This window comes from Phlebotomus papatasi, chromosome 2, assembly GCF_024763615.1.
Source record: "Phlebotomus papatasi isolate M1 chromosome 2, Ppap_2.1, whole genome shotgun sequence".
NCBI lineage: Eukaryota > Metazoa > Arthropoda > Insecta > Diptera > Psychodidae > Phlebotomus > Phlebotomus papatasi.
The window spans coordinates 59553750-59572082 of NC_077223.1; the positions used below are offsets into that span (position 1 = coordinate 59553750).

The window sequence follows — 18333 nt, forward strand, 5'->3', positions numbered from 1 at the left end:
GGAAATGTTAATTTTACCCTGCAGTATTGATCTAAAATCGGTGTAAATATTACCCTTTTTAAGTATATTAGGGGTTAAAGTAACCCTTTTTCATGGTAATTTTACCCTTAAAGAGGTGTAAAATTAACATTAAAAAATGTTGATATATTTTTACGCCTAAGAAGTGTTAAAGCTCTGAGGAAAAAAAGTTAATCGCACCCTCTTTTTTTCTTAGTATCTGGTCAGGAAGGTTTTGTACTGATAGAAAGCTCTAAGGTCCAGCTATAATATACTAAAATTTGAGTCCGATCGATGTCATAGGGGTGGAGATATAGAGAAAACAAAAGAGGTGGTCTCCAAAATAGTGGAAGAAGGGGTGGGAGTGGCGTACTTGGAGGAATTATTCACGGGTCATTGCGGATCGCGGAATCGTTCACGGATTTTCGCGGACCACGAAATTTCTCGCAAATTTTCGGGGATCGCAGAATTTTTCGCGGATTTTCACGCAATGCAGTTCCATTAGTTCTTTCCGTATTCCGGACTTCTCTCCTCGAAGTTCTCCTTTTCAATTCCGGGAGATTGATTTTTCTACCATCACGAATCAAAAAAATTATGACAAATTTATGTCATACTGCATTGAGAGAAATCCGAAAAAGTTAAAATAACATTCCGGAATATAATATTTCCGGTGTAAATATTACCCTTTTTAGGTATATTATGGGTTAAAATTACCCTTCTTTCATGTTGATTTTACCCTTAAGAGGTGTAAAATTAACATTAAAAAATGTTGTTATATTTTTACACCCAAAAAGTGTAAGAGGAATGACGAAAGAAAGTTAATCGCACCCCTATTTTTTTCTCAGTGTGGTTATCCAACTGATCTGGCCGAATCTGACAAGGGAATAAAGCCAAACGGTTGCAGATAGTGACTTGATGTTTTTGAGGAATATCTTTCAAAAATCGACTCAAAGACAAATTATGTGACTTTCCTTTTTCTCTCATTCTTTTCTTTCCATCGCAAACTTATAGTTTCTCATAGATTTCTCATTAAATAATTCCTAAAAACGGGTTTTCAAGGTCAAGTGTTAAAGAGTATATTGACCACTTACTCCTCGACGGAATTAAGCAAGTTTGGATTCGTTGGAAAGGTCTTGGAATTCCGGAAAATTGCGAATCGGTTTCGACTGGTTATAATCAGGTAATAAAGAGCTACGAATAAATAATTTTTATTTATATTTTAATTGTATTCCAGGAGCAATTTTGGACAATTTTTAGTTTATAATGGTTCCGGCCGGTGGCAGCCAAAATCCCGAAAGCCAAAATCCCGAAAGCCAAAATCCCGAACGCCAAAATCCCGAAAAGGCCAAAATCCCGAAAGCCAAAATCCCGAAAGACAAAATCCCGAATTTTCAAAAACCTGTAAGGGATGAAATTATATGGAGGAAAATGTTTAAAATAATTTCGTAAGACACAGAAGATTTCCCTTTGCCTCCAGCAAGCGCGCGTACAATCGTGGGAGTAGCTATGATACTTTTAAGAATTCGGGATTTTGGCTTTCGGGATTTTGACCCATTCGGGATTTTGGCTTTCGGGATTTAGGCGTTCGAGATTTTGGCTTTCGGGATTTTGGCGTTCGGGATTTTGACCGGGACCCGGTTCCGGCACACATTTTAGATCAGGAAAATTTCATAAAGTCGATACTCACATCCCTTTCTTTCTTAAAAGTTTTGCTTACGTCCATTCTACACTGACAAAAAAAGGGGGTGCGATTAAGTTTTTTTTCCTCATAACTTTGACACTTTTTAGGTGTACAAATATATCAACATTTTTTAATGTTAATTTTACACCTTTTTAAGTGTAAAACTAACATGAAAAAGGGTAACTTTAACCCCCAATACACCTAAAAAGGGTAATATTTGCACCGATATCGGATCAATAATGCAGGGTAAAATTAACATTTCCGGAATATTGTTTTAACTTTTTCGGATTTCTCTCAGTATACTCTTTCACACTGTTCTTGTCATCTTCATCAGACTCTTCTTCTTCATCACACCAAATTAAATTGAGAAAACAGGGACACGAATTTAGATTTCATAAAATTTGACCGATCTAAATGGTGTGCCATAAAAATCAATTACTAGAAAAAAAATTAAAGATTTTCAAATGAGTTCAAATGTTATACGTTCTTATGGCTCGGGCACACCTTTTAGATCAAGAAAATTTCATGATGTCGAATTTCGGATCCCTTTCTTTTTCACATGTTTTGCATATGTCTATCTCATTCTCTCGCACTCTTCTTCTTCTCTTAAACATCACTCCAAATTCAATTTATCTCAATCGAATTGGTATGGAAAAGAATAAGATAGCCATACACTGAGAAAAAAAGAGGGTGCGATTAACTTTTTTTCCTCAGAACTTTAACACTTTTTGGGTGTGAAATATATCAACATTTTTTAATGTTAATTTTACACCTCTTTAAGGGTAAAATTAACATGAAAAGGGGTTAGTTTAACCCCTCATAAACCTAAAAAGGGTAATATTTACACCGATTTTGGATCAATACTGCAGGGTAAAATTAACATTTCCGGAATGTTATTTTTAACTTTTTCAGATTTCTCTCAGTGTATGCAAAACATGCGAGAAAGAAATGGTTTCGAATTTTGAGTTTTCATGAAATTTTCCTGATCTAAAAGGTGTGCCGGAGCCATTTAGAAAGTAATTAAAAAAAAAAATCGTTTAGATTTGAATGGATTTGCCCCACAAAGCACTTCCAGAGGTGAAAATTGAGAAAATCCACAACAATGAAGTGAATTTGCGCCGCAATATTACAACATGACTCAGATAAATGTGCTAAAAATCTATACCTCCAAACACATTTCATAAGTTTATCTAAAAAAAAATCCATTGCTCTTGCTATTTTCTCGTGCTTTTGTTGCAATCATTGTATAAAATCACAGTAATTTTTTAAATGTCTCCATAACGCGACAAAATGATTTTTCTTATTTTAGCGTCACAGCAATTACCATTGCAAATCGATTAATTGCTTCTATTAGACTGCTTCCTCAAAACTTTGTGAGACTAATGGGATGATTCTGGGAATTTTTGCTGAAGTTACTGGCGCACAAAGTTAATTGTGGAATTTTTTCAAGAGAAAAATTGGTACGTCCTTGGGCTGTGATTAGAGAGAGATTTCTTTGGATTCTTGAGATAACTCACCCACAGATGATGATGGCAAAGCACTGCAGGAGAGCCGGGTAGAGTTTATCCATCGTGAAGACGACATCGTCGCTTCCCAGAGCGGCAATATTCACAGGATTTGGGGAGAAATCTGGCAAATCTGTGGAGTTGATTAGGACCATGTTGTCTCCTTCAGTTTTGCATGCTTGTCCTCAGGTCAGTTCGGGTGGAATCTTTGGGATGATGCTGATGGTATCTGCAAGCACAGAACCACGTTGAGGAGAGATTTTCGGGGACAATTTGGACAGCTGTTCACACTTTCAATTGAGAGCAATTGAGCAAAAACCTTTCCCCCCATTCGCCACGTTCTTTCGCGATTTACTGACTGTGACTTTTTTCCCCATTCACTTTTATTTCTCTTTCATCTCCCGCTCAAAGCTGCCCGTGCTTGATTGAGAGAAATTACATAAAAGCTCCGCGAGAAAGGAGGAAATTCATTCACAAAACGCACACAATGGAGTCTCAAACTTTCCGGAGATACAAGCAAGACCCCTCCCTTATCATTGTCACCGTGCTCTGTGGTTGAATTTTGCTTGGGAAAGACACTGTGAAGCATTTAGAGGTCACAATGTGGTTCAATTGCCGTGAATTGAATGGATTTGTTGCTAATTATGTGATATTGATTTTCTGCAATCGCAAAACTGCGTAGGAAACAAGTGTCAGAAGCAAGGTACAAGGTTTTACCTTGATTCTCACTAAATTTCACCCCAATTTTTCATCTTCCATGATAATTTGGCAGAGGGATAACCACAGAACGCAATAATGTACAATTTGAGCGTAAAACTATCACTTACAATTATTAAATAAATGGAGAAAATCACAATAAAAATTACTTGCAAAATTCCATACTTGTCACTTTTATTCCAGTGAATGCTTTTCAGCTTTCCATTGGAAACCGCGATGCTTTTTTGTTGGGTGTTTTCGAATTTCGAAAACCGTTTGAATTTCAATTTGAATTCCACGATGGGAGAAAAATTCCAAGAAAATGTGTGGACGATCGGATTTATCCAAGGACATTTCCTCACTGATAGAAACGTCAAGATATTGCAATTTCACTTCAGAATTTCCGCTTTTACAAAAGTGCATTTATCGCTAAAATAGGCCAAAATTGTCACTAAAACCACTTGTAAAACATTTCAGAACATTCTTAAAATTAGCTAGAGTTAAAATTGTCCATCTACCGTAATATTCTATCTGTGAACAGAAGCCAAAAACAGGGAGTGTGCGATTTATATCAAAAAGATGCAATTCTAGGTGAGTTCGAGAAATTTCCCACAGAAAAGTAGAATTTTCTAGACTTTCAACTCTCCGTGCAGCAGAGAATCCCTAAATTCACGACAAATGGCAACATACGGATGGGGAAGTACGGCAAATGGAGAGCTGGGGCTAGGTGGAATCGAAGAGGACATAGTAAGGCATTTCCCGGTGAGTTTTCCAGGCAACCCTTGGTGATATCCTGGCGATTTTTTGCAGATCCTAACGCCAAGGGAGATTCACTGGTTGGAGGGAGCAGAATTGGATCAGGCAGCGTGTGGGACATCCCATACGCTCCTTCTGACAAAACAGGGAAAGGTTTATTCATGCGGAAGCAATGATTTTGGTCAACTGGGACACGATCATCCTTCCCGGAAAAGGCCACGTATGTCGTGCTTTAGTATGTGCCTTCATTTGTGTCATTTTAAGATTAACTCTCCTGTCCCAATCCTGCCTCTCCTTTGTGATATCTAATCATTATTCAAGTGCATTGCACCGCGAATTCATAAAATTCTTGCACCTCGCGAAAAAAGGTGAAAACACATTGACATAGCTCTCTTTGCTCAAAGTTTAAACGCGAAGGCTAAATTTTGACACACTAAACCGGAATTTTAGTTTTTTTTACGAATAATTTCTTGAAGCGCAAGTCACACTTACGACTTGAGCTGAGAGACGACTTTACGTTTATAATCAAAATAATTATTTAACTAAATTCCCATATATCAATTTTGTGCAGAATGATTAGAATTATTTCTTTTAATTAATTAATTAATTTTATCGGGTGGGTTGTTAAAAATATTCAAAATTTTCGAGTGGGACCAACATCCAAGACATCAAACTTTTTTCGAGTGCGTTGCCGAGATCAGCGACTAAGTGTCTTCTCGACAAATACAAAGGGAAAAGATATTACATTGAAAGGAAAATTATAAAGAAATACTGTTTTTAATGAAAAGAATTATTTATAATGTAAGTCCTTGTAGAAAAATGCATTAGATTAATTCTTTCAGTTGAAATACAGTGCCCGCTTCGTTATCCGGATGATTGGGAGACAATATGACAGATGTCCGCTTCGTAATCCGGATGGATTTTTTGAATTTGTTCAACGTCTCGAAAATATAATCCAAGATTTTTTTTTTGTAGAATTAGAATAAAACTTTTAAAGAAAATTAAAAAGGCATAAATTAGAGAATTCTGTGCTATTATACTTCATTTATTAAACAAAAACAACACAGGAATTCATTTTTATTGCTGAACACACCGACCGCTGAATACTGAATATATGACCTCAAAATTATTTTAAATGTAACCGTCGATAACTCGTCAGGATTACGCCGATCCGGATTAGAGAGCGGGCACTGTAACTTTTTTCGGGCCAGTCGTGATCAGCGATAAATAGCCAAGGCAACAAACTTATTTTGGGCACGTCGCTGTGACCAGCGACAAATAAATAAAACAGCAACCTTTTTTGGGTCAGGCGCTGTGATCAGCGACAGAATTTTTCAGGAGTCGTTGGGATCAGCGTTAAAGTAATAATTTCAACAAATAAATATGAAAACTCGCATGAATTAAATAGAGAAATTATGTTTTTAATCAAAAGAATTAATTCTAATGAAATTTAGTGTATACAAATTTATTAGTTTTCTTTCAGTTGAAATATTTTTTTTCGAGTGAGTCGCTGAGATCAACGCCCGAAATTTTTCGGGTATCGCTGTGATCTGATCTGAGATACAGTAGATAGACTCTCAAACTCAATGCTCTAAATCGGGCATATGGGGCAAAATGTCATCCGGTTTAGCGATAGAATTGAGCGTCAAAGCCTTTGTAAATTCCACAAAATGCGCTCAATTATAAAGAATCATGATAACATAAGAGGAACTACAGCGAATTTGAGCAAATTTGCTTCATAATTAAACGTGTAAATTGACAACAAAATTTTTCGCCCGATTGAAAAAGAGCCGATTGAGCGAGAGTCTACTGTAAAGTGATTGCTAAACAAATAAAATGAAAAAGAGAGTGAATCAAAAGAAAATTAACTAGGAAATAACAAAAAAGTATACTTATCGTTAAATTTAGTTTCCTTGAGATTGGGTTTTTTTTGCATGGAAAAACAACGGAAAGGCTTATTCATCAGACACACACTATTTGTCGGATTACAGCCCCTCGGGTGAGCCAAGACACAAACCTTTTTTCCGAGTGGATTTCGGTTAACTTCAGCTCAGTGTTTCAATCCAATATTGCATTTGCTGAAAAGCGCAAGTCCATGTCTCTTACCGTTCTTTCTCGGAGCGTAGAGTAAGATGACCAAAATACTCGATTTTAAGTGAGGATATTATTTTGGAATTCACGAATAGTCGCTTTTATTAGCAAAATATTAAAATTCTTGAAAAAAAGTAATAAAAATTTTGTAAATTATTTTTTCTACCGGTTAAGTTGTTGAAAATATTTTCCATTGAGCAGATGATCAGTTCATTGTCTACCCCTACCCTCTTTTCTTTTCAACTAGCCGATTTTTACCCCTTTCTATTCTCCCTATTTTTTCACAATTCTCTCAGAAGAATATTCACTATGAACCTAGGATTTTTTCTCGAAAAAAAATTGACATAAGTTCCAACACTGAGAGAAATCCGAAAAAGTTAAAATAATATTCCGGAAATGTTTATTTTACCCTGCAGTATTGATCCGAAATCGGTGTAAATATTACACATTTCAGGTGTATTAGAGGCTAAAGTTACCCTTTTTCATGTTAGTTTTACCCTTAAAAAGGTGTATAATTAGCATTAAAAAATGTTGATATATTTTTACACCTAAAAAGTGTTAAATTTATGATGAAAAAAAGTTAATCGCACCACCGTTTTTTTCTCAGTGAAAGAGTTAACTCTTTCCGGACCGCAGCATATGCTGCAAGCCAATTTCACGATTTTTTAATCAAAAATATCTAAGCTCAGGAATTAATTGAGGTCCTACAAAAAAAATCTTACATTTGGAGATCCTTATAGTTTGTAATCATCCACAAGAATAGGATTTTTATCAGTTCTGAATAATTAAAAAACATTGTTTTTCACTGAATATTCATATGCTGCTTTGGGTACTCAGAGTTCCAAAAGAGACGAAAGAGTTAATGGAAATGCACTAACAAACAGTACTTTTTAGCCAGAGTTCTTCAATAAATTGTCAGAATATTTAAAATTTTTACCTTAATAAAAAAATTAAAGTTTTATTCTGCAAAAGAAGCACAATATTTTCAAATTTCCCACGTCGCAACATAGTATACATTTAAGCATATTTCATATATTGACTCCCAAGTGTAGGTAAATTTGCATAATTGTATGTGCATAATTCCGTCAGGGGCATAATCCCGAAGTGCATAATGCCGGGACTGAGTATATCATGTCAACACGTAAATTCTATGTCAATGTGTTTTCACAGTTTTCATTAGGGTAAGTGTGCCAAATTTCGGCATAGTTGAATGCAAGCGCCAAGTCTCAAGTTTGAAATGGAATATTTTAAATACAAATTGATTTTTTTTATTTTTTCTTCTTAAAGAGTGTTGCTTGGAACCTTGTAAAGAGTTTACCGTCTTTTTTACTCTAAAATCATTCGTAATACATTTTAAAATGAATAAAAATATAGACATAGCTTTGGTGCCCTATTTCGGCCACCTTCATTCTCATAGTTCCTTGCCCTTCGGGAATTCTTCCAATATCTTTTTCACAGATTTTTGTTTCTCGAAGCTACATTTTTTGTTATTTTTTGCATTCTATAATCTCTAGAGTATGCAAAAACTAAAAATTTATGGAAATCCGAGGAATAAAAAAATGTGGCCGGAATTGCAAGCTGGCCGGAATTTGGTACACTTACCATAATATTTTTGGAAAAGGGCAATAGGGCTTTCAATTCCTTCTTCCCATTACTCCAATTCCTGCCATCAATTTCGAAACCTCGAATATTGATTCAGAGATTCCTGGATTTTAGAGAGATATCTGTTTGCAGAATTTATCAGTTCCCTGGAGAACTATACAATCACCCAAGTCTCTAGCGGAGCCACTCACTCCATGGCCCTCAATGAGTGGGGTCAGGTGTTTACATGGGGATCAGATACTCATGGACAATTGGGCAATGAGCTCCTGGGAGCCATTCAGGCCACTCCGCGAATTGTCCGTAGCCTGAGTACGAAACATGTGGTACAGATCGTCTGTGGGCACTTTCACTGCTTAGCCCTTACGAATAGCGGCGAAATATTTGCCTGGGGTGCCAATAATTTTGGTCAGTTGGGCCTTGGACCTGGCACAGAGAAGGTTTCCAAGCCAGCACTGGTGGAAGCTCTGAGTGGCATCCCAATTGCCTTTATCTGCTGCGGCAGCAATCACAGCTTCGCAGTGTCGACTTCGGGGGCAGTTTTTGCGTGGGGAAAGAACAATTTTGGCCAATTGGGTCTCAATGATGACTCCCATCATGCCTATCCTCAGCAGATCCGTGGCCTGAGAAGCCTAGGAGTGCGTCATATTGCCTGTGGGGATGACTTCTCGGTCTTCCTCACGGCCGATGGACGAGTGTTTACGTGTGGACTGGGCACGAATGGGCAATTAGGGCATGGAGTCAATAACAACGAGATTACGCCCAGAATGGTGCTTGAACTGGCCGGCAGTACAATTACCCAAGTGTCCTGTGGCAGGAAACATACGCTGGCTTTTGTGCCGTCCAGAGGGAGAGTTTATGGCTTTGGGCTAGGGCACTCTGGTCAGTTGGGTATGTCGAAACCTAGAAATGTTTCAATTCCACAAGTTGTCATTGGACCCTGGGTAAGTAGATCAGAGCATCGTCGCTCTCCTTGGAACTCTTCATGGTAATTCTCTTTGCAGATATCTCCAAGTGGACTGATGGAGGATGAGGGAGGTATTGGAGGACCTAGCATGAAAGTCAGGAGGATCTTTTCCGGTGGGGACCATTGCATCGTGTCTGCAGTAGAGAAATTCAGCAACATCCCATCTTATGATTCACGCATTTATGAGTAAGTTTGATTTGACTTTTATAAACGAAGATTTACGATTTTGGGTTTTTCGAGAAGCCAAAATTCGAAATAGGTCAAAATCTCGAAAAGCCAAAATTCGGAATTGATCAAAATTTCGAATGAGTCAAAATCCCGAAGGAGCCAAATTCCCGAACATCTCAATCTCGAAAGCCAAAATCTTGGATTGGTCGAAATCCAGAAAAGTGAAAATCATGAACACCAAAATCCCACGAAGACAATCCCGAAAAGTTAGAATCCCGAACGACAAAATCCTGAAAAGTTAAAATCAGGAAGAAATAAAACCCCGAAAGTCACAATCTTCAATTGTTCGAAATCATGAAAAGCCAAATTTCCGAACGTCTCAATCTCGAAAGCCAAAATCTTGAATTGGTCGAAATCCAGAAAAGTCAAAATCATGAATGTCAAAATTCCACGAAGACAAAATCCCAAAAAAGGAAGAATCCCGACTGACAAACTACCGAAAAGCCAAAATCCGAATTGATCGTAATCCTTAATGAGTTAAAATCCCGATCGTCACAATCGTGACAGCCATAATCCCGAACGCCAAAATTCCAAAAACCAAAATTCTGAAAGCCAAAAAAATTTTCAATTGATCGAAATCCTAAATGGGTCGAAATCCTGAATCCCGAAAAACCAAAATCCCGAAAAGACGAAATCCGGAAGAGATAAAATTTCGAAAGCTAAAATTTTCAATTGGTCGGAATCGCGAAAAGCCAAAATCTTAAATTCCAAAACCTTGAGAAGCGAAAATCCCGGAGAGAAAAAATCCCAAAGGGAAAAATCCCGAAAAGCCAAATTCCGGAAAAATCCAAAATCACGAAAACCAAAATCCCGAAAAGCCGAAATCCGGAAGAGGTAAAACTTCGAAAGCCAAAATTTTGAATTGTTCGGAATCGCGAAAAGCCAAAATCTTAAATTCCAAAATCCCGAGAAGCCAAAATCACGGAGAGCTAAAATCCCGAAAAGCCAAATTCCGGAAAAATCCAAAATCCCGAAAAATCAAAATTTCGAAAAGAATAAAATCCCGTAAGTCAAAATCTTGAAGTGGTCCAATTCTGAAAATCCAAAATCATTATCACCAAAATTTCGAATGCAAAAGAAAACCCGAACAGCGAAAATAGCAAATGGGAAATATCTAAAACGCTAAAATCCCGAAAACCGAAATACTGAATGCCAAAATATCGAATGGTAAAGTCCCGAAAGTCAAAAGTCATTCTGTTTTTGGATCAATCCGGATCGGACATCAATTATATCAAGTTTTTAAATTAAACTGATATATTTGACATCAGAAAGTTTTTGGGTCGAATAGGCAAGAGTGTATTGTAATACGCAAGCAATTTTTATGACATATCAGAAAAGTGACAAGTTCGAGTATTCTGCAAAGTTGGGATACTTTATTATTCCTTTTTGATCTTTCGATGATTTCTACTTTCCAACACCGGGTACCCATTTTTTGACATAAACTTCTGTTTGTCCATCTGATCTGTAAAATTAACATTCCGGAAATGTTAATTTTACCCTGCAGTATTGATCCAAAATCGGTGTAAATATTACCCTTTTTAGGTGTATTAGGGGTTAAAGTTACCCTTTTCCATGTTAATTTTACCCTTAGGAAGGTGTAAAATTAACATTAAAAAAATTTGATATATTTTTACACCTAAGAAGTCGTCGGTTGCGTCTACCTCTGTCGTATCTGCATTTCTTTTGTGTCAGCATTTCACGCAAGAGGGGACGTCTGTATTGTAGCTTGCACCAAATGCAGATACAAAACAAATGCAGATACGACAGAGGTAGACGCAACCGACGAAGTGTTAAAGTTATGAGGAAAAAAAGCTAATCGCACCCTCTTTTTTTTTCCTCAGTGTTATGAACTTTCGACTGAAGTATAGGCCTTAACTGTAAGACGAAAGCTTTTACATAAATATGTTCTAGATCTAGACAATGGGAACAAAAAGATTCCCCATATGAGTAACAATTTCGTTCCAAAAATTACCTCGTCCACGGACACTGAAAATTTTTGGAACAAATATATTACAGATGTAGGAATAATATTGTTATAAAAAATATGTACCAATTTGTTCCTGACAGTGGCAACAAAACCGGCGAGTGCAACAAATTCTGTTCCAAATTTCAGGAACAAAATTGTATAAAACGAAATCAACACATATTTGCAGACATTTCACCGTATCAAAACGGTCCCAAAAGAAATCTCTAACAGAATTGTTAACTAATATTTCGTAACAAAACTGTAAAGAAAACTTTTTGGAACAAACAAATATCTTCTCTAGGTACAAATTGATTCCAAAAAGTTTTGTTCCAAGGAAAACTTGTTCCAATATTTTGGTCAGTGTCCAAAAGTTTTTACCATGTAATTTAAGTTACGAGTATTCCGCAAAACTTGGACGCTTTTCCATCTCTTTTCAAGAAATATTACAATGTTTGCAGCTTATCGTATTATCTGGATTACGTGAGTTAGTTGAAGTATTTCAAAGATATTCTTTTGGCATTTCCAGCGCAAAAACTCAAATTTGCCAACTCTCGCTCGAATTGGCAAGTTCATTTAGTGATTTACCAAAAGACAGCAACGTTGATCTGGATGTTATATCAACATTAGAAGTGATATTCAAGAATCAAGCTTGCCTTAATGCTTCATTCCTTAAAGAAACCGAAGAACATACACCGTGCACGTCCAAAAATCATGGTGTAGATGTAGCAATAGCTGAGAATGCCTTTGAGTATATACGCAAAGTTGAGAATGAGAGCATAAAGAATTTGGTGAGTAGCAAAAGTGCTAAAAAAAATACAATTGCTCTCGTGTAAGATCGTTTAAAGGGAAACAAAAACAATCTTTCTTTTTTTTTTCTCTGGTTAGATTTGGGAGTCAATTACCACGGATTTGATACAGAGTCTAAAATCTAAACCACCGGATGTGGAAACCTTGCGTATTTACTTGGTTCTCCCACTCTATCATGAGTTTATCAACTCAAAAAATTACCAAAAACTCCATACGCCCTTCAGTCAGGCTGTTCTGCGTTTGCCGCAGTGTCCAGCCAGGATTGTTCACAAATGGTGGTCAGAACAGTCAGTTGAGTACTTTGAGCGATTGATTGAGTGCTTCAAGGGCGTCGTGACGTACATTGTGAACTTTCAGTATCGCCAGGATGCCAGTAGTCGCCTGGTGATTGGGTATGAGAAGAATCTCCATATGGCTCTCAATTTGATGCTCAATCTCTTTGTGTCAAATCATAAATATCGCACTGAAAAGGTGCCCTGCGATGTGTTCTATGTGAATGAACTACACGAAACTGTTGATATTCAGAAGGACTACTTGATGTGGCTACACGATAAGGATTCTACCTCTTTCCATCTCTGTTCCTATCCATTCATTTTTGATGTGGCCGCCAAGACGCTTCTGTTGGAGACGGATCAAAGAATCCAGATGCACAATGCAATGCAGGTAAGTTTATTCAGAAATTATAAAGTTAGTCCATAAATTCTTCCGCTTATATTACTTTTAAAAGTGAATATTTTGATCCTTGTCCCTGTTTAGAGTTTGAACGGTTTGAGATATCAATTTGAGATATTTAAGTGACCCCTCCACAGAATTGTTTATCTTAACTTCGAAAAGAATTATATTATTTTTTACATTTTCTCGCAAATGAACTTATTTTTTACTGCTTGTAATCAAAGAGAACGCAGTTACATAATCAACTTTTCTTTGTACTTGTGACACGGCTATAGTCCAAACGGTAAGAGATATCAACTTCCAGTCTTCGACGATCCCCCATAAATCAACATTATCTAGGACAGTCTCTTTTCTTTTACCTCCAAAATCATGTTTTTGGTTCATTTCGAAAACGACTGCTATGATTTCATTAATTTTCAAATATATTTTAGAGAGGTAGTCAAGGCGAATATTTTGTCCTTGGGCACCTACGTTCGAAAATCATTTCGATGTCGAATTTTCGAAGAGCAAAGTTTAACCACTTTGGAGAACCTTTTTTTCAATCGATTTGCTTAAATTTGAATTATTTTTTGAAAGATCTTGAAATTATCAACCTGACTGCATCGGATTTATAGTCATTAGGGAAGACTGGGGCAAAAAGTAACAAAACGAGTATTTTATTTTTTTACAAACTACTCGAACGCCCCAGAAATTTCTAATTAGCGCAGTTTTATAGGAAATTTACCGCTCTACAACTTTGTGAAAGTAGTTCTCCTCTATTTTGTAAGGAAATATATTTATCGAGCCGTTTTCTAAAAGGTAATTTTGTGACCATTCTCAAAAATGCTGGGGCAAATAGTACCATACATGGGATATTATCATATTTTGATTCGCTTTGTTACGGGATTCCGTAAATTAAAAAAAAAACAACCTAGATAACAAATTTTCATAGGAAATTTATTCTTCTATATTCTATGCCTTTGTAAAACACCGTTTTTTCTATCTGAACCATAAAAACGCTTTTCAAGCTATTTTGAAAAAAAAAACAAACACACACACACACACAAATGACTGCAAATCATTTGACCAATGCAAACAACAAGCGGCGGGACATGGCATTGATGTTTTTTTGCTGTGAGATATCATAAATTGTTTCGGTTTTTCTTACTTTTTGCTCCATAACTTTTGTTACTTTTTACCCCAAGTGGTTGTTCTTAATAAAAAGATTTCTTGAGAGAAGAATCTTTGTAAAATTCTAAAATAGATAGCGGATTCGTATTCAAAGAATCCAAATCATTTGGGAAATAATCATCAGTGCATAAATTTTGAATAATAATTAGGTAATAATTGATATATTCTTCAAGGAAAATATTTCAAATTTTGATATTTTTTATTTTCTAAATTCCTTGTTTGAATTCTAAGAAACATACAACATCGAAGAAGATCTATGGAAGTTATCTATGGAAATAAAATTAAGCCGGTATCTTATTTATCTTGGAAGATATTGAATTTTGATATTTTCGATTTGTAACTTTTTGCCCCAGTCTCCGCTAGTTACCTTTTTCGGATTTACTTTTTTATTTGTTCGTATGCTTGTTACTCGTGCTAAAATATTCTCTAAAACCTACTTTTATTAAGCAATTTCTTATTTCGAAATGGTTTTTTATTTCAAATTTATCAATCATTTTAACTTAACCCTCTAACGGCCAATTTTTAAATATGCAAAAAATGTAGTGTGATAATTTTTTCTAGATTAATTACGATTCAATAAACTCAAAAATACCATCCGTTCTTCATTTTCTCTTTTAGTTTAGGCGAAAAATGCAAAAATATAAAAAAAAATGTTGAAACTATTTGCTTCTAAAATTCACATTTTTACTTTTTTCAAATGCTTTAAATAAAATACACAAAGTAGAATGATAGGGTAAGGGCTCATAATTTTGTCCAGTCTGCTTATAAGCATCGATGTTTCAAGTTTGAAGTGCGATATTTTCAATAATAATTGGCTTTTTTTGTTACTGTCTTTTCAGAAGGTTTGTTTAGAAACTTAGCAAGCTATTTATCGTCTTATTTTTACTAAAATTACTTTTAATACGTTTAAAAATGAATTGATATGTAGAGGTGAATTTGGCTCTTATTTTGGACAACTTGTTTATTAATTTGGACAATTTGGCTGTAAATTTGGACAGCTAATCCGCCTCAACAGGATGCCCATTGTTCTTCATTTGATGAACCAATCTTACCAAGTCCTCTTCCTGTTCATGTAAGGGAAACGTAGAATGTCACAGAAGCCCGGAAACTTTCCATATCATTCATTAAAATGAGTTGACTTCGGTACTCCAAGTATGTGCGGATTCGCTCATTCTCTGGCTTTTCCGGGAGCCTTTCAAGGCTTTTCTCACTACATCTCGTTCGTAGAGATGATGCTTCTTTGTTTCTCCAGGCATTTGTCCAACCTAGTCATCATAAAAGCTAAAAATTCACGAAATATCGTGAAAAAAACACCTGTCCAAAATAAGGAGTATCACCTCACTAATAAATGTCTTAAAAAATTTCCCATTTTTCACACGAAAAATCTAATTTACAAGGCAAATCTCACTTCAGGTCAAATGTAAAAATCACCACTAACGTGAATCAACACAATTTTCAATGAATGTTCAATAATATCACTCAAAAAAAAAAGCGAAGAAACATTGTTAGTACTTCATCACAGCTAAATAGGACTGAAGTAAACACGAAGTTCTGTCATATTTCTCGTAAGCAATTGCTCACACTGAATTTTCAACAAAGCAATTTTAACTCAAATCATATTCAAAATTTAACGTATTTAGTGTTAAAACCTTCCAAAAAGAACAAATATTTAGATAGAATTCATTATTCATCAAATATTGGAATAAAAATCCATCATTTTAATCAATTTATTTTTAGTGTCCAATTTTATCCTCAAAGTGTCCAAAATAAGAAATTGCACAAAATTATGAGCCTTTCCACTAGGTAATTTTTGTTTTTATTTTGCAAGTCCTAAAAAGGGCGGACCTAATTTTTATAGGCTATACTATTTTATAGGTTATACTATTTAGATTCATCGGCATAATTTCTATTGTTCTTTTCATGTCTTCTACTGGTTTTGTTATGGCATATTATAAAAGTGTTATATATTGGAAATTGCTAATAGAATCTCAAATTTGCCATAGATTTTAAAGGGGGCGTGGCTATTTTTTTTCTAGTGAAACTTGCAGGCTTTATTTAAGAATTTATGGACTGCTTCTTCGGGAATTGATCATTCATTACGGAAAACAGTAAATTAAGTGTAAAATCTTTTCCCAGAGTGCCACTACTGATATTTTCATGCAAATGATGGCAGGGGCACCACAATCTCTGAATCCATTCATGACACTCAATGTTACCCGGAATAATCTCGTTCAGGACACTATCGACGAATTGAGTCGTTACAATGCGAATGAATTCAAGAGACCTCTACGGATAAAGTTCCGTGGAGAGGAAGCTGAGGATGCTGGTGGGGTGCAGAAAGAATTCTTTATGCTGTTGCTCAAGGAGATTTTGGATCCAAAGTATGGTATGTTTAAGGAGTACGAGGATTCGAGGTACATTTGGTTCTCCAATGCATCCTTTGAGAGTGTCAATATGTACACACTTATTGGGATTCTCTGTGGTCTGGCCATTTACAATTTCACTATTATTGACTTACCCTTCCCGTTGGGGCTGTACAAGAAGATTCTCAGGGAGGTTGTAGATTTGTCTGATTTGAAGGATCTGAGTCCAACGGTGGCTGCTTCAATGGAGGAGATGCTGGCTTATGAAGGAGCGGATTTTGAGGATGTTTTTCTAGTGACATTCTCAATTACTGAGGAGATTTTTGGGGAGCAGCGAACGGTTGATTTGAAGCCCAATGGACGGAATATTATGGTGACGCAAGAGACAAAACAGGAATTTGTTGATCTCTACATTGACTATGTCTTTAGTGAGAGTGTCAAGATGCATTTTGAGGGATTTGATATGGGATTTCAGAAAGTTTGTGGAGGTAGAATTTTAGGATTGTTTACGTCACGCGAACTGATGGCAATGGTTGTGGGCAATGAGAATTACGATTGGTTTGCATTGCAAGAGACGGCAGAATATAGGAATGGATATTCGTCTAGTGATCAAACGGTTCAGTGGTTCTGGGAGGTGTTTCATGAGCTCAGTCTCAATGACAAGAAGAACTTTTTGCTCTATCTCACTGGATCTAGTCGTGTACCAATTCAAGGCATGAAAGCCATTAAAATCTACATTCAACCAACACCTGATGATCGTTTTCTGCCCGTGGCTCATACGTGCTTCAATTTGTTGGATTTACCGAAGTACAAGACCAAGGAGAAACTGAAATACAAACTCCTGCAGGCCATTCAACAGACTCAGGGCTTCAGTTTGGTCTGAAGACAACGGGACGATGTAGGTAACTATTACCATTTTGTGCAGAATGAAGATTTGCTAAGATGATATTCACTGACAAATAACTGAACAAATTAAAGAATTATTTTCATGGAGGGTGAAGTCTTTCAATTTAATCATCATTTTACTCAGATTGATGCATCATTCGATGTACTTGACGGTAAGTAGTTGATTCTATAATTTCCTGAGATTCTGTTTGGCATCGCATTACTTTTCAGTTGTTGCCTTTCAGCAAGGTTAATTTGAATGAGAATAAAAATCCAGATGAAGTGGAGGAAGTCCTGAATAAGGCATCTGCTGAAGCGGATTCTGTTGTGTTGTTTGGGGATTTCAATTCCCATGTTGGTGTTGACTCTGAGACATGGAGGGGTGTGATTGGGAAGAACGGGGATAAGAGTGAGAACCCGAACGGTAAAATGTTGCTGGATTTCTGTGCAATCAAAGGTTATTCAATCATGAATACCTTTTTCCAGCACAAGAATATTCACAAATACACCTGGGTGTGACGTGGTGAATTTCTAACAGTGTATAACTGTCAGTTGAAATACAGTTGAGTTGAGATTGCTGAAGAAGACGCACGTGTTTGAGTTGAGTTGAGCCCCACTGTTACACTGGGAAGACACAACACGAGGACTTAAGTCAATAATTGACTTTGTCCTTGTTCCCGGTGTTGATAGAAGAATTGTCCAAGACGTTCGAGTTTTTCGTAGTGCTGAACTGTCAACTGATCACCACCTGCTCTTCGCAAAAATTAACCTCAACGAAGACCCTCCCGCTCTACCTAAGAGTAAGAGCAAAGTGCTTTAATGCATTAGGTGGGAGAGTCTCAAGAAGAAAGACCGTTGAGGAAAAATTTGTGAAGGGCATACAGGGAAGGTTTGAACAAATTCCACAGTCTCCTTCTGACATAGAGGCTGAATGGGCCTGCTTCCAAACA

At 36.4% G+C, this 18333-nt stretch overlaps 2 protein-coding genes across 6 annotated transcripts in view; one reads left to right on the forward strand and one right to left on the reverse strand.

Moving 5' to 3' along the window:
* Positions 1-4095, reverse strand: part of LOC129801925 (integral membrane protein GPR155) — a 31635-nt gene extending 27540 nt beyond the window's left edge. Inside the window, exons 1-2 of one of the 2 annotated variants that reach the window (XM_055847404.1) lie at positions 4011-4095; positions 3196-3412 (exon numbers count right to left, since the gene is read on the reverse strand). In XM_055847404.1, the coding sequence (XP_055703379.1) occupies positions 3196-3338 (143 nt within the window). In that variant the 5' untranslated portion in view covers positions 3339-3412; positions 4011-4095. Of the gene's footprint in view, positions 1-3195; positions 3413-3900 lie in introns of both variants that reach the window. The other variant, XM_055847405.1, reaches the window with a different exon arrangement.
* Positions 4096-4227: 132 nt separating this feature from the next.
* On the forward strand, positions 4228-17492 carry LOC129801924 (probable E3 ubiquitin-protein ligase HERC4). 4 transcript variants are annotated; one of them, XM_055847399.1, is made up of 8 exons: positions 4228-4470; positions 4533-4626; positions 4690-4870; positions 8461-9269; positions 9330-9478; positions 12013-12274; positions 12372-12956; positions 16272-17492. In XM_055847399.1, the coding sequence occupies exons 2-8, from the start codon at positions 4558-4560 to the stop codon at positions 17379-17381; spliced, it is 3165 nt and encodes a 1054-aa protein (XP_055703374.1). In that variant the 5' UTR covers positions 4228-4470; positions 4533-4557; the 3' UTR covers positions 17382-17492. The 4 variants fall into 4 exon arrangements, with proteins under 4 accessions (XP_055703374.1, XP_055703377.1, XP_055703375.1 ...); XM_055847402.1 differs by having other exon boundaries at positions 4690-4855; XM_055847400.1 differs by having other exon boundaries at positions 4240-4470; positions 4536-4626.
* Positions 17493-18333: the final 841 nt, after the last annotated feature.